This window comes from Euprymna scolopes, chromosome 19 (assembly GCF_053919585.1).
Source record: "Euprymna scolopes isolate OS-2025 chromosome 19, ASM5391958v1, whole genome shotgun sequence".
Classification (NCBI taxonomy): domain Eukaryota; kingdom Metazoa; phylum Mollusca; class Cephalopoda; order Sepiida; family Sepiolidae; genus Euprymna; species Euprymna scolopes.
Window position 1 is genome coordinate 60,562,652 of NC_136500.1, and position 17,463 is coordinate 60,580,114.

The 17,463-nt window shown below is 28.2% G+C and overlaps 2 protein-coding genes across 2 annotated transcripts in view; one reads left to right on the forward strand and one right to left on the reverse strand.

Annotated features, from left to right (window-relative positions):
* Window positions 1-13,701: 13,701 nt before the first annotated feature.
* LOC145303653 (trophoblast glycoprotein-like) lies at window positions 13,702-16,467 on the reverse strand. Its single transcript, XM_080145222.1, has one exon. It carries the CDS (start codon window positions 15,198-15,200, stop codon window positions 13,854-13,856), a length of 1,347 nt encoding a protein of 448 aa, XP_080001348.1. The 5' UTR covers window positions 15,201-16,467; the 3' UTR covers window positions 13,702-13,853.
* A 201-nt stretch (window positions 16,468-16,668) lies between these two features.
* LOC145303652 (uncharacterized) overlaps window positions 16,669-17,463 on the forward strand; it is a 50,694-nt gene continuing 49,899 nt past the window's right edge. Inside the window, exon 1 of the mRNA XM_080145221.1 lies at window positions 16,669-16,986. The gene's annotated coding sequence lies outside the window, so the exon portion shown is untranslated. The remainder of the gene's footprint in view (window positions 16,987-17,463) is intronic.

The window sequence follows — 17,463 nt, forward strand, 5'->3', positions numbered from 1 at the left end:
TATATATATATATATATATATTACTGTTTCATATATATATATACATATATTACTGTTTCATATATATATATACATATATATATATTACTGTTTCATATGCATATATACATATATTACTGTTTCATATATATATATACATATATTACTGTTTAATATATATATATATACATATATTACTTTTTCATATATATATACATATATTACTGTTTCATATATATATATACATATATTACTGTTTCATATATATATATATACATATATTACTGTTTCATATATATATATACATATATTACTGTTTCATATATATATATATACATATATTACTGTTTCATATATATATATATACATATATTACTGTTTCATATATGTATATATATACATATATTACTGTTTCATATATATATATACATATATACATATATAACTGTTTCATATATGTATATATATCTACATATATTACTGTTTCATATATATATACATATATGCATATATTACTGTTTCGTATATATATATATATATATATATATATATATATATATATATATATATATATATTACTGTTTCATATATATATATATACATATATTACTATTTCATATATAGATATATATATATATATATATTACTATTTCATGTATACATATATATATATATATATACATATATTACTATTTCATATATACATATATATATACATATATTACTATTTCATATATACATATATATATATATATATATACATATATTACTATTTCATATATACATATATATATATATATACATATATTACTATTTCATATATACATATATATATATATATACATATATTACTATTTCATATATACATATATATATATATACATATATTACTATTTCATATATACATATATATATACATACATATATTACTATTTCATATATACATATATATATATATATATATATATATATATATATAATTTAAAGGAGATTAAAACAATAGTCTAAAGAGCTGAGTGTATTTTAATGTAACAGTTAAATTACTAGTTTAATTAAAATACAGGAAATAGAAAGTGCTCGTTGTAATTTAGATATATAATAAGCTTTATAGTTAAATGTCCTAGAGCTAATTCAATATTAAGTAATGTGATTTATAATTTAAAATTTAAAAATCAAATATACATATATTACTATTTCATATATATATATATATATATATATATATATATATATATATATATATATATATATATATACATACATATATTACTATTTCATATATATATATATATATATATAGACATATATTACTATTTCATATATATATATATATACATATATTACTATTTCATATATATATATATATATATACATATACATATATTACTATTTCATATATATATATATATATATATATATATACATATATTACTGTTTCATATATATATATATATATATATATATATATATACATATATTACTATTTCATATATATATATATCTATATATATATATATATATATATATATATATATATACATATTACTATTTCATATATATATATATATATATATATACACATATTACTATTTCATATATATATATATATATATATATATACACATATTACTATTTCATATATATATATATATATATATATATATACACATATTACTATTTCATATATATATATATATATATATATATACACATATTACTATTTCATATATATATATATATATATATATATATATATATATATATATATATACACACATATTACTATTTCATATATATATATATATATATATATATACACATATTACTATTTCATATATATATATATATATATATATATATATATATATATATACACATATTACTATTTCATATATATATATATATATATATATATATATATATATATATTACTGTTACCTTTATGTAAAATTTCAAATATTTAGACCAGAAATTGTCGGAGTAATTTGGAAGAGACCGCAGAGATCAATTTTTTTAAATTTTGACCCCTATTATTAACCCTTAAAATTTATTGTTTTGGGCTCAAATGAAGTTATTAAGTTAGATCCATGTCCAAGGAACCTATATCTAAAATTTCAAGTGCGTAGACCCAAAATTGTCGGAGGAGTTTGGTAGAGTTCTCAAAGGTCAAATCGTTGAACTTTGACCCTTTAATCGCCAAATTTCTGGCCAAAAACCGATCACATCGATTTTCCCAAATCTCAGCAACCTGTATATCAAATTTCGAGTCTGTAGACTAAAAATTGACAGAGGTATTGCGTAGGGAAATGTACACAGACACACAGACACTTTCATTTTTATATATATATATAGATAGATAGATAGATAGATAGATATACACACTTATAAAATAATATATTATGTATATATTTGGTTACAGTATTTACTTTAGTGCTCAATACATGAGTAGAACATAATCTAATATACAAAACAAAATTGATAGGATTTTTCAAGTTAGACCTAGATAACAATGCATCTGGGATATTTGATTATAACTAGGTGGTCATTTACATCAAATAAGAAAATATCCACTCAATATCATCGATCACATATTCTATTCCATCCAGTGTTTTCTTTCAGAGTAATTCCAGACATATACAGTAATTTGGCTGTGTTTGTTACCAATATGCAAAACTAAAAATGGCTACTATAAACTGTTCATTTGTAGTAATATAAAATATATTTGTAGCAAGTTTGTTTCATTCAAACGAAGGAATTTGTCAGACTTAGAAATTCGGCACAATCACATTGACACACCGGTTCTCGCCAGATCACCGAAGTTAAGCAATGTTGAGCCTGGCCACTATCAGATGAGTGACCATTTGGGAAGGCGCTGCATGTACCTTCTGGGAAGGTTGGGTGTGGGGCCAGCACCCTCACCCCGTAAAAAGAACTCAGTCGCTACAAAAGCATCTACAAAGTTGTAGATGGCCTATGCCCCTTAGGGGCTCAAGGCTATGGGCAAATTCCTTTGTTCGAATAATACAAATGTTATTGAATATGATAGACATTATTTATTGAGATCATCTTTTACAAAATTCTAGCAGAATATTAATTGCATTCAACGGGATATGCTGATAAAATTAATGTTGCCAAATTATTTATGTATATATATATATATATATAGTGAATAAATGACAAAAGACTATATTCCAAAGTTCATGATGTTGACCATCTTATAATTTATTCCTTTAATTCAGTTGCCATTTACAATTCTTGAGAGTATCTGTTTCGTAGCGTAAAATCAATCACTTAATTATTATATTAATTAGTGAATCTATTTTTTCCTTAACTAATCAGAGGAAATAACAACAATCAATCCGTCAAAAGGAAATAAAGTGCGTTTTGACATGATTAAAATCCAAAAATTGAAAGAGAAGCCATAAATACCTTATAATATGTTTCCATTACGCCATTTTGAATTTTAGAAATAAAGTCACTAAACTCAACTATTTGTACTAATATGTTCTATTAATTTAGGAGTATTCTGCCAAAATGTTCTATTTAATAATTAGTAAATTTATTAATTCTAATTAATGTATGCATACTTGTTAGTTTAAATGTTATTTAGGTCAAACTTGAAAAAAATCTGACACAATAACTTTATTTAAATTATAAGGCTCTACTCTGTATTGGGTACTTAAAATGAATACTGGAAAATCTATCCATAACATGTTTAATGTTAAAATATATCATAATGATATATATATATATATATATATATATATATAAAGAAAATAAATTGCAAAAAACATTCTACAAAAGAGTAAATAGTATTTATAAACAATTCTATAAATGCAATATGATTAAATATAAATGTATGTGACTCAAAAAATGAGATAAAAAAAATAAAGTGCACAATTAGTTTTGACTACAAAGGCTGAAAGAATTTTCTAGAAACCAAAAGTACATTTAAAATCAATTTAAAAAAATAAAATATTTTGTTTTTCTGATGAAATAAAATACAATTAATAAAATGAATATTTGAATATTAAAAAAAAAAAAAAAAAAACGAAAAAATACAATGTTCTTCATATTGTTCCAGGCTGTTTGGTAAGAATAGTTTGTTTTAACATAAATGGATGATCTTTTTTTTATTGAAATGCTGAGTAAAAAAAAAAAAAAAATGATAGTGGTTCTATCAAATGATAAAAATTCTATTGAAGTAAATTAAAAAAAAAATATATTTTTTTGGAAAATATTTTCCTGGACGATTTCATAAATATGAAAAGTTTCTGACTAAAAATAATGAATTTCTCCACATTTAACAAACAATAAAAAATGAAATAAATAAAAATAACCTTATGTATATGATGAAATCATACAAAATTAACGATGTTATAATTTAAATTGTAATAGCACCTATAATTATAATCAAGAAACTCACATTAAATTACAACAAAAGCATACATGGATTTATCATAATTATCATCATCATCTATAACATGAAAACCAACTTCTCAAAAACAGAATCCAGTTAAATCAGGACAGTAGATTTTCAAAGACCCAATATTCTTTTAGATAGAGCTTTTTAACACTAATAATAAAATGTGGCTGGTTTTAACACTTTACTGCAGAGCTTTAGAGTGAATAAATCATGAAATTGCAGTATATATATATATATATATATATATATATATATATATATATATATATATAAAATAAAAATTACAATTAAATCTACCAAAATGATCCAAGATGGTAAAACTAAAGTATATTATAAATATTAAAGAATTAATATTTATAAAGTAGATGTAAAAGCTCAACCTTTTTCTTCACCATATTCCCTGTTCTTCACTTTTTGTTATCAAGTAAGATCTTTGACTTACTTGCAGTTTTATCAAATACTTTTGTATGCAAAATCCGATCCTGCATTTTGCTAATTCCTAACCTCTGATGAGAAGGAAAGTATTTCTTCAAAACTCCGCGGATTAAGGACTATCCACTTATTAAGTGTTTGCTTTTCAGATTAAATATGTTTTTAACTCTTTTTCAAAGTGTTTTTTAACATGTCTTAATAACTATTTGCTCTTATATATATATATATATATATATATATAGTAGTGATGGGATGATTCCAATATTTTCCCACAATTTCGATAAAATTACAGATTCTGTTCTAAATTCCTAATTCCAATACAAATACTGATTCTTTTAAAATCTCTAATTATTTAGCTATAGAGCTGTTCTTTCATAATTGGATAACCATGGAAACTCATGTAATATGCACATATATTTCCACTAACATAAAAAATACATTTGTATCTATAGATTTAAGTTTTATTGGTAGTTTAAAATCAATAAATGCTTATCGTTAGTATTAAATCAATAAAAAAGATCGTTTTTAGCATAGGAAGATAGATATTTTTTCGAATTTCTTTACCAAGTCTGCATACACCAAAACGTTTCAATTTTTCTGATTCCTAATTCCGATTAATCATCTTAACACTAATATATATATATATATATATATATATATATATATATATATATATATATATATATATATATATGGGGAATCAAAGAAATATATAAGGATTCTTTAAATAGAAACTTTTTGATATAATAAAAAGCTCTACATACAAATGGATCTTAGATACAAGTGAAAAATATATTGATAATAGAAAAATATATTTGTCTAGATTTATTGATTAATTTGAAACAAGGAAATACAATAGTGTGTAGGAGTTATGAAGTACTATAATTATCTAATAATACCCTAGATACCCCCCCATGTATACCCCCTATACAAGATCCCCTAATATGCCTTTTACTAGATGTCGCATCTATCTTGTTTCCTAGCAAATCCCTTCCTCTTTTTATGAGAAGCATTAGACTTTGAAATGCCTAACATAAAGAGCGTTCATAACCCCAAAATCACTGTATTGTATTATTTCAAATTGATCAATAAATCTATATACACGAGTATATATTTTTCTATATCAATATATTTTTCTATTATATGTCTCCACATTATGCAAATAAAGGCCGAGGTGTAGTCAAAGATAATAACAATGAGGTTATTCTGGCACTGAAAGAAGATCTCTCAGCAGGTTCTGAACTTCCTCGAAAAAAGTGGGTACCACTCAACAGGGTCTGAGTAAAGGTTGCCAAAACCCAAGACAACCTGCACAAGTGGGGCTATATACAGTACGCCTGGTGTCCCTGTAGTACCAACATGTAGACTATTGCACATATTCTCACAGATTGTCCCTTTAGTGGGGCATGCTCTGACGCGGACTTGAGGGATGTCTTAGATACTGCCTGACGATGCACATCAAGATGGAGTGAAATGTGATGATGATGATGAATAAATGGATATAAATATAAAGTATTTATTTTATTAAAACAATAAATTTGCAGACTATTTTTATGTCTCTTGAATTATGCCCCCCTTCATTTCAACGGCAAAATGTCTTATAATTATTCATAATTGAAACTTAGTGACCAAATTTCCAAATTTGACACACCCTCAATGTTTAATTGAAATTAAAAAAAAAAAAATTTAACTGCTACTATTTAAAGCTTTCAATACATTTAATCTTTGTTAGTTTTTCTAACGTTTTAATTTCCAATTTTTCAGCATTATTTTCTACTGAAAGCTGCATAAAATTATTTTTCATTTGCACCTAAGTATTACCTGTACATATGATCATTCAGTTTTAATTACAGGTATAACATATTTCATCCCTGTAGTGAATGGAAGGGAAAAGTAATTAAGCAAACAAAAAGAAATCTCGAATTGAGAAATAATTTTTTTTTAAATAAAATAAACACTTCATATTCAAATTAATAAATACTAAAAATTTCATTAAGATCCAATAATTCTGATTTTTGGTGGATTTTTTTATAAAAAAAAATTAGGGATGAAATTCATTTTTTGCTTTTCAGCAAAAAAATGAATTTTACTCTTGATTCTTTTAAAAATTATTTCCACTTTTACTGTCTGCCTCTAAATTATCCAGATTGTCAGACTGACCTGCCCAAGTTTATTAACATTTTGAACAAAAATGATCACCAGAGTAAATAGACACTAATCATTGCTGCTTTAAAAGTGTAATTATATATATATATATATATATATATATATATATAAAATGGAAAGTAGTTCCATGGCAGGATTTAAACCTCTCAACCAGTAGAATTATCACTTTCTGCACTAATGATTGCAAAAGTATGGCATACTAGTGTCTATAGGTATTAAAAATATATATATATATATATATATATATATCTTAAGTACAATCTACAAACATTTAAATTATAATCTGTTTACAATAAAATTATGTACAATTTCTGTCAAGGAAATAGTACACTTTATCATAAATTCAAATTAAAAATGCTTTTTATTTAATTAAAAAAACATATATATATATATGTGTGTGTATTACAATTTCTGTTCTTAGATGATTTCAGTTTGATTATAAAGTGTATATTTTTGGTATTCATGTTTAATTTGTAAGTTACGTGTTGTGAATATAATGATTCTCTCTATGCATGGCAACTGTCAGAAATAAAAATAGAAAACATTTGGTTCACATCTAACATTTATTTATAGTTGTCACACACTAGACAAAAGGATAATCCATCATCATATTCAATAAAGGTATGTTTTACATGTTGACATGTGTTGGATGGCTTTTAGAAATTGACTTCCAAAGAAACTTATCTCTGATCAGGATTTTATTTATTCCTTTTAACCCCTCCTCGCCAAAAATCTACCTTTATTACTTCTAGATTTCCTTTGGTTTTCCCCTTCCAACTGATCCTTCTACCTCAATTGTTCTACATCTCGATCGATGTCTCTGTTCAGTTTCAAGAGATAAGGGATACAACCTGTAAGGGTAGCTGCTTGTGTAATTGTGAGGCAAGGGTTGTGCGATCACCAACCACACCTCTCCTGAACCGGCACTACTTGAATCCAGTGGCAAGAAGTACTGGACAACTGGAAACAATGCTGAGATAAGCGGAGAACACATAGAGCACCTGGAATAGAAGACTCATGTCACACGTCCATTGTAGCATTCTAATTAAAGGTATGCAATACATAAAAGTACACAAAGAAAATAATTAGAAACAAATCCTAAATATTCCACAATGCTACAGAAAATGTGCATTTGCTGAAGGCAAAATAAAAGTGCACAAATGTACAAAAATGAAAAGTTACTTACTGTCTCAACAGTAGCAATGCACCACTGAGAATATACAAAACAAGTTTTGTTTGATTCTTTAACCATTGTCTGAAAGTAGGTTAACTCAATCATAATATAACCTAATAGGCAAAACTGTTAGGGTTTAAAAAGGATACTTAGAAAGCAGAGCAGGTTGGACATATGTCCATGCGCTTTAAAAAAACTGCACCAATAAGAAGCAGGCTCTTATTTGTGAATTTCCCACCATATGGTACATGAGAGTACAAAATTTCACCACAGTAGCGCCCTCTAGTAGTAAAACCAAATATTTCCAAGAGAGGTAACTCTGCTTCAATATATTTGAATTATTAAAGGCTAGCAGGGGGCACTCAGTGTTGCCTGGTCATAAAATATGCTTAAATATATTTTAATTTATGCAGATTTTGTATTTATTACTATAGAGTCAATTCTTTGATTATTCCATATTAATTATATCCAATATATAGTTGTCATTTCAAAACTAAAAACATGACTTTGGTGCATTAGCTAGAATCGAAACTAAAACCAAAACTCATTATTGAATCAGCCATTGCTAGTTGGATAAGAAATAGCTAAAAATAAACTAAGATTAATGCATGTGTAGAAGAGATGTTTAAGTCGATTTTCCAAGTTCATTTCTTTCAATTTTGACCTCCTAGCAACTATTTTAACCGAGTAAAGATCCATAAAAAACTGGTCCACGAAAAAATGCAATCATTTGAGCCATATCTCAGAGGAGATAGTTACAATAAAAAAATAAAAAAAATGTGGGCAGACAGACAGACATAGTAAGTTCCATAAGATTTTACCAATTTAATAAGCTGCCTACTAATGAAACACCTATTAATCGTATTCAATTAAATATACTTGAATTAACAAATGCTCTTTAACAATATTATATATTAGTTTAATAATACGATGTAGGTTTTTTTGTATTGTAGTCACATAAATTATTTAGAATGAAGTAAAATGGTTTTCAACATTCAGCACAATAAAAACAAGGGGACACTGTCTCACACTCACAAAGTGGAGGATGGAACACTGGGGCTGCTTCCCAGCTGACTATAACAGTTGTTTTCAACTCTAATGTAAATAAATTCTTGTTGAACTGTTCTCTTAAATAACCAAACCCTACACAAGTTTCACCATTACCTATCATCACGGTGCTGTTTCACAGTCTACTCAAGACTAATTAATCATTATCCTCAAATTGCCTCTGGGCCCTGATAAGCAATGACTATCCCGAATAACAAAAGAGTGATCAATAGTGGGAATGAACTGTCGAAATGGGTTGTCAATGCTAAAGATGTCAACGATTTTAAAGAACAACTGAACAAGAACTGATCCTATATACAATATTCCATCCAACACATGCATGCGTTAGAATCAGTAACAGAAAGATCAAGTATGAAGGGGGGGGGGGCCTTACTACAGACCAAGCGTTCCATCTGAAGAGGATATGTTCATTTCAAAGCCACTTATCTTTATTTACATGTTTTCATTAAAAAAAAATATATATAGCAAGTTTCATCGTCCACATGAAACACAAAAACTAGTCAGGAAAAATATAGGCGCCATCTCTATGTCAAGAAAGAAGCTTCATAAACTTGCCCTTGAACTAAAAACATGAAGTATTGTTCTTTAGATAATCTCTTTCTCAACTTGTTTCTAAAGATGGCGACTATATTTTTCCAATCTAGCTTTCATTACGACGTTTCATGTGTATGATGGAACTATTAAATTTGGAGCAATGCCAAAACTCATTGGACCATGCTTAAATAATGCTATTTAGAAATCCATTCTTAACATGGAGAGGATGGGACTTGCTAACTATTTACTACTTTCACCTAACAATTTGATAAAAAGATATACTTAAAAAATAAATTTAATAATCCTATCTAAAACAAATAGCATGGTCCGTAAACTGTGCCATATTCACATTTTATTCCAAATAAAGGACTGGATGGCAATTAATATATATTAGAGATGGGCCTATTCTAATATTTTTCCCGATTTCGATACAATTACAGATTCTGTTCTTGATTCCCGATTCCGATGCAATTACAAATTCCAATTTTATTTAAATTTCTAAATTGGGCGGCAGGTCGGTCAAATTGTTAGAGCGGGGGGGGGGGAGAGCTAGATTACCGCAGAAGCCCATGTAAAATGTGTATATATTCTACACAAATACACTTATGGGTGTGACTTGTAGATTTTAGTTTTACTTGTAGTTTAATATAAATAAATATTTATCCTTTCATTGTTAATACGAGCCGTGGAAAATTAAGTTTTAAACAAAAACAAATAATAAAAAACGAATGAAAGAGAAGCACAATTTTGCCCCCGATTTTGATACTCCAGAAAGCACAACTACTTTGTTTTGTGAAGAAAAAAAGTTATATTTAATAATTACTAAAAGCATTTCTTTTTTAATTAAAAGCAAAAAAAAAAAAAAATAAAAAAAAACGAAATTCTATCTAAGTTACGCATTATTGATCATTAGATGTTATGCAAATGTTCAAAAGTAATAGAAACTCCTGCACAAACCTAATAATAATTAGGTGCCTATATAGTTCTCTTCCACTGCAAGAACTTAGACACCAGAGTCAGAAAGTGGGATTGAGAATAAACAAAAATAACGTAAAAATTTAACTTTCTAAAAAAAAAAAAAAAGAAAAATAGTCCGGTAGCATAGATGCATAAGTTCTTATGCATCTATGCTGCAGGGCTATTTTTTTTTAATAGTATTAAGAGAACCCATTTTTTCCCCCATATGTAACTAAAAAAAAAATACAAATGGTTTTAATACGAGAGTTTATATTTTTTTTATATTTTTTGTAAATGTTTACTTATTTATTTCGCGGACCTGAAGGAGCTTAACCCCCCCCCCCTCTATTTTCGCCTTTTTATAAAGTTTTTTAGTAAAATTATTGAATGGACACTAGTTTACCAGATTATCAAAAAGAAAAAAAAAGTGGAAAATAAGTCAATAACTAAATATGTGTAATTGGTGCTCAGTTTCTAATGCAACTTTCTAGTAAATTGATCACCCAGTTTAGAACCACTCGACATTTTTTGACCAAATTTCGTAAATTTAGCTTTTTAATAAGCAGTTTGGCCTTTTTTGTTTTGTTTTGTAAGTTCGCTTTCTTCGATTATTTTAATATTTCTTGTTATCTTCAAGTTTCGTCACCCGACATTTACAATCTAAGAGCAATGAATGTGCGCTAGAGTACCCACTAAAGACTTACCTTTAAAAAGTTGATTTTAAAGAGTATTTAGGTCTGTATTCCGTATTGTTTTCACTAGCCGCCATGTTTGTTTCCGGGCGCGCACATTCAATTTTTGCGTTGCATGAGAAACTGAGCAGAGCAGTCACCCATAAAAATATTTAAATATTGACGTTTTTCCATTATTATTATTATTATTATCATTATTATTATATTATTCATTTATAATAATCTGGTAAACTAGTGTTCCTTCGATAATCCGCTGAAAAAAAAAAAAAAAAAAAATGAAAATATAGAGAGAAGAATCAAGTTTCTTTAGGTCCAGCATTTATTTTCAGTTGGACAGTTTCTTTTTATGAATTGTTTCATTTTCTTTCTTGTACAATTTACAAAAATAAACAAACTGCCTGCGGATGGATTTTTTTTTTCACTAACACTAGAAAACACTGGGGTGGGGGAGCAAAAAATTACAACAGCAGCACGTAAATACAATGTAATTTAATTAGTTAAAAACATTTGAAATGTAAATATATCAGTGTTTCTTTTTCAGGAACCCGAGTTTCATGTGGTTGCCTTTCGGATTTTCCAGAGAAAACATGGATCACCACGGGATCTGCTCTGTATAAATACCAAAAGATAAATACACATTCTATTAAAACTGAGCTCTTAATTTCTACATAACTTAATGTTCTTTATAAAATAATATGATTTATGGCTTAGAACCCATTTCTTGTTGAATCGGGTGGATTTGATCTGAGAAGCCGGTGTCACATAAGCGAAATAAAAGTTGAGGCAGTTTTCCTTTTTTTTTAGTTATAGCAAATTCTTTATAATCACCCCGCTATGAAAAAAAAGGTACTTCTACAGTTTATGGGCTGTAAGAATAAAAGGCCCATTCTTAACATGAGATATACTTTTATCTAACAATTTAACAAACAAAAGATATTGAAAAAAAAAAAAAATGAATTTGAAAACCATATCTAAGAAAATATCACGGTCCATTAACTGCAGAAGTGACAAAAAGTATTTTATTGTTTCAATTGTCCAATTTAGGGCGTGAATAGTCATAAAATCTCAGTGAATTTGGATAATAAAGTTTTTTATCGAAATCGCTATTTTGTTTATGTCTATTTAATTCCTATTTCAGTCACCAAAATTATTTAAAGTGAAGAAGTGGGATCCAACATTACTTATACTTAAACCATATTTAGCCCCCCCCCAAAAAAAGGGGGGGGGGTTAAAACAGTAAATTATATTAAATTTCGTCGTGCACGTAAAGTGACGAATTGAAAACTAACCCTGAAAATATCGTCGTCAATTTTTATAAACAAGTCAAACGTCTAAGTTTCCATAAAGAAGAGAAAAAAAAAGTAGATAATGTTTTCCCATAAAGAGATTTCCTATTCTTAACTTAAAGAAAAATTATAAATTTCAGTTATCAGCCTTCCTTAGCCTGCCATGTTTTCGGTTTGTTTATAAAGATGGCAACTACTTTTCTAGCCCTTCAGTTTCAGCGTTTTCCCGTTTTACGGATACGAAACTTTATATAACTTCGTGTTTTCAATGTTATTTATATTTTAGTAATGCATCTTTTAAGTAACAAAAAATAAGTTGTTTGGAAGCAGTAAACCTTTCATGACAAATAATTTAGGTGACTGAAATAGAAATTTACCCCAAACACTCGCTATATTTCATATTAAGGTTCACAAAATAAACCAAAACGTCAAAATAGCGAACGTGTTGTGAAATCAGTTTAAAAAGCAAGGAGAAAAAAAAATGGTTTCATTTAAAATAAAAACTATTTGGTTATCAACAACTATTTTTCATGGTGAGGCAATGCGGGCAATAGTAAAAATTGCTAAATACGTATAAAAAAAAAAAAAAAAAAAAAAGAAACCAAGTTAGGTGTTTGCGCAATTTATGGACCATGCTATTTGTTAAGTAACGATTTTCAGGTTGAATTCGATTTTTACGATATATTTTATTCATTAAAATTTTACATGAAAATATAAAATAATTAAAAATATCTCTTAATGTTAAGGATTTCTAACGTTATTATTTCAACATAGCCCATAAACTTCGCAAGCACCAAAAGTTTTGATTTTGCTGTGTAAAAAATAAAATTCAATAATATAAAAAAATATTTTTATAATCTTATAGAATCATTCTCATCTCCAATCAAGAGTTTTTTAAGCACTCACATAACCCTATGTCCGAGTAGCAACAGACCCTCTAAAAAAACAAACAAGAAAAAAAACTTCTATTTCGCCAATTCGACTTTTTTTTATTTTTTATTTTTTTTTTTTAGGTCTTGGTTCACCACTACTTACGGTTAGTGATAAGTCCCCCACCCACTCCCAAAAATATTAGAGATGAGAGTAATTATATAAAATTAACTTTTTTTAAGCGATACATGAATGGGAAGTAATGTGGATCATATTTCAATAGATGCATAGCTATAATGTGTTCTAGGTGTAATGTAAGGTGCTACACATCTTTTAAAGATTCGTTTGATGGTCGCCCGGTTCAGGTAGGCAACAATCAAGGCTGTGAAACCGATAAGGGCAAAAGCCAACCACATAACGATATAAGAGTTCTCCAAGGACCGCATGTTTGGTATGGGTTCGCATTTCAAATCCGTGACAGCCAGACTGAGCACCTGAAAACCACGATATTTATCCTTGTAGCTATCAGCACAAACAACATTTTCAGCATCTTTTACCCTTTGCTTATTGGCTTTCAACCATTCGTAGAACTCTATCAGATAGCAATTGCACATGTAGTTGTTGTGACCCAGTCGCAAGTCGGTTACGTTGGGCATCGATTGGTTAAGTAAGGTCAAGAAAGATCCAAGGAAGATAATGTTATTGTAAGAAAGATCCAGTTGGATGAGATTGTATGCGCATGGGTCCATCCGCACTTCGGTCAAATAATTGTTTGACAGATTCAGTCTTTTCAAAGATTGGAGGTTGCACAACATATCCGTGCTTTCATTTGTCAACGTAAGGATTTCGTTGTTGGCGAGGTTCAAATCTTCTAGGGTCGTACTGGTCTTGTTTAAAACAAAAGGCAGCCGAATTAAATGGGACTGTTTGTTTGGGCTGCTCCACTTGGCGAGGGCGCCGTCAAGATCCAGGATCCTCAGGTTCGACAGCCCTTCAAACACACCAGTGTGATTAATATCCAACAGCTTCCAGCTATTATCTCGGAGAATCAAAGTTTCCAGTTGGACAAGACAGTGGAAGGTTTTTCCGTGGAGCTTTTGGATGCCGTTGCTAGACAGATCCAGGTATTTAAGGGTGGAATACTTGCGACCTGTCGTGTTGCGAGCACAAGCCCCAAACAAATTGGCCGGTAGGTCGGTCAAATTGTTACCGGACACAATCACGCTTTCAACAGTGTGAGGTATGGACAGAAAGAAAGTGGCATTGTTGAAGTCAGTGTCCACGCATTCAACGTGTGTTGAATTACAGTGACAACCAGCAAGCTGTGGTGGACACAAAGAATGGTCATCAGTGTTATTTTGGGGGTTATCATTTGTACTGGTAGTAGTAGTTGTGGGTATAAGGGAACTGTTGGTAGTATTGTTTGGACTTGGTATTATAGCACTTGTGGTGGTAGTGATGGTTGATATTATTCCTGTCGGGGTAACCTTCAAAGGTTTCGATTCAGTCATATTATCTTTTCTATCTTCATCCTTTATGGCCGTTTCTCCTCTCAACAACAACGCCGACATCACAGCCAACAAAAAAATAAACTCTGAATTGAAAGACATGGTCATAATAACCGTAAAAATATTATTTAAAAATGAAAAATTAACTTGTAAAATTGTCTTAACTTTAACTTACAATCAAATTTAAACAACAAACTATACCCTTTTTTTTTTTTTTTAAAGTACGTGCGTGTTAAATAGTTTATAAATAGCATATACAACTTAAACAAATTCACTCATTTTTCTTGCTATAAATTAATATATAAATAAATGTACAAATAAAAGTTTCCAATTTTTGTATCGTTTTATTTTTTCCAAGTTAGCCCTTTTTTATACATTTTATGGATCTTAAGTGTTAAACGGTTTGAGAGGTAGAGGATGGAGACGTGGATACCTAGAAATAAAATGTTAGCCTAAAAAAGGGACCTTTGATTTCTGGGGACTTACTGAAGTAAAATGCAAACAAAAGTATAACAGTAGATAAAGTTAAAATAAATTTAATCGTAAAAGAAAGATCTCATTCATACTTTTTCAAAGTTTGAAAACTTTTTGGAAGTTCTTTAAATGACTAATTTAAAAGTAAAACAAAATGTAACTTCGTTAATATTTCTTGTTTGCTGTTAAATAATTGTTACTCGCATTCCTCGTTTGCTTTGAATTTGATTAATGAACTACAAAGAAAAATGTTTCATTTCAAAATTAAATAACAAAACTGATCAGTTTTGCTTTTTTTCGTAATTCAGAAAATCCATTTTAATAATTTGAAATAATTGATTTTTTTTTTTTTTGTGTGTGTGGTGTAAAAAAGTTTTTATCTTCCCATGTGATATGGTAGAAATAAGTATTTAAAATTAAACGTTGGCTTCAGACAGGTAAAAATTCCGATCTACCAGAAGGGGTAGGGGGGTCAAGAGTTCAGTACATAATTGTAAGTTTAAAAACAAAGTTAAAGCTTACGAAAACAAATACTGATGGAAATTTAAGTTGAAAAAAAAAAATCATATACGACTTTTTTCTCTATGACATTTTTGCTTTTTTTAAAAATGTTTTTAAATCCGTGGTTTAAGAAGAAAAAAGGCTTTTTTTTTCAGACGCACCTGTTAATTTAGGTGCGAAATATGAGTTTTTGTGTGCGTGTTTTCTTTTTTATATATATAAGGAGTTATGCCTAAAATCCAAAATTATAGCTGCTTCTTTTTGCGTTCTGTAGAAATAACAAATATAAATTCTAGTGAGCGCTCGACTTTGCAAGTAAGGTAAGAAGTGTGTGTGTGCGTGTGCGCGCGAGGAAAGTAAAGTCAGACGATGTTTAACGTTTGAGCACAAATATTAGACTGAGAGTGAACTGCTTCGGATCAACAATGGCCGCACTTTCGCACCTAAACCGCCTTGATTGGTTTAAAAAATTAAATCAATATTCCAATTACAAAGAAAATAAAAACTAATGCAAATAATACAATAATTTTTTTAAAATTATTTTTCCAATCTCTAAAAAACAAAATTAATTAATTTTAGGTTTTGTTAACCAAGTTTGAATGTCAATACACATTCCGCAAAATATTACTTAAAACATCATGTACTATTTAGTGAATTTTTAATGATTATATCAAGTTATGGTATTAAAAATACCGTCTTCGTTTATTATTAAACAGTAAATTTAATTATCCTACAGAAAATAATGTATTTTTTTTTTTTTTAACATTTTAAAGTAATAAAACAAATCCATATAATCTGAACTCAGAATATTATAGAAAAATCGAATATCATCAAATCAGAAACCAGCTTTGTATAATGTCCGTATCACTAATATCGACGAAGCGGGACTAGACCTGAACTCTTTTATGTTTACAATCAGGTAAATATGGCTCTTAAATGCAGTTTTTCTTATTTAAGCGTAAATTTTTAGATATATAAATTGCTTTACGATAGTTGATCGTTCTTCTTGAGCCTTTAAAGGTTGTTAGAAAACACTAATTGTTCGTTTAGTCGACATGTTTGTTGTTCGTTCTCTGGTTTGGGAGATCACAAGTAGTCGTCCATTTTGCTTTTCTTGCCTCCTTCCAGGGAAGATTGACTCTAAACAACCAGAGACCACTCTTCATCTCCAAACGTGTTTTCATTATTTTTATTTATTTATTTTCCTCTGTCCTTTATTTTTAAGTTTATACTATGACACCACACTTTAATGTCTACTTTTCAAAAAAGTATTTTGTTTTTATATATAAAAATGCTTATCACTTTAAATAACTGTCGATGCATTTTTTTTATTTAAAAATAAAATGTCGACCGTCAACGATCGCTTTTTAGATTACATCGTATATTTTTCTGTTTC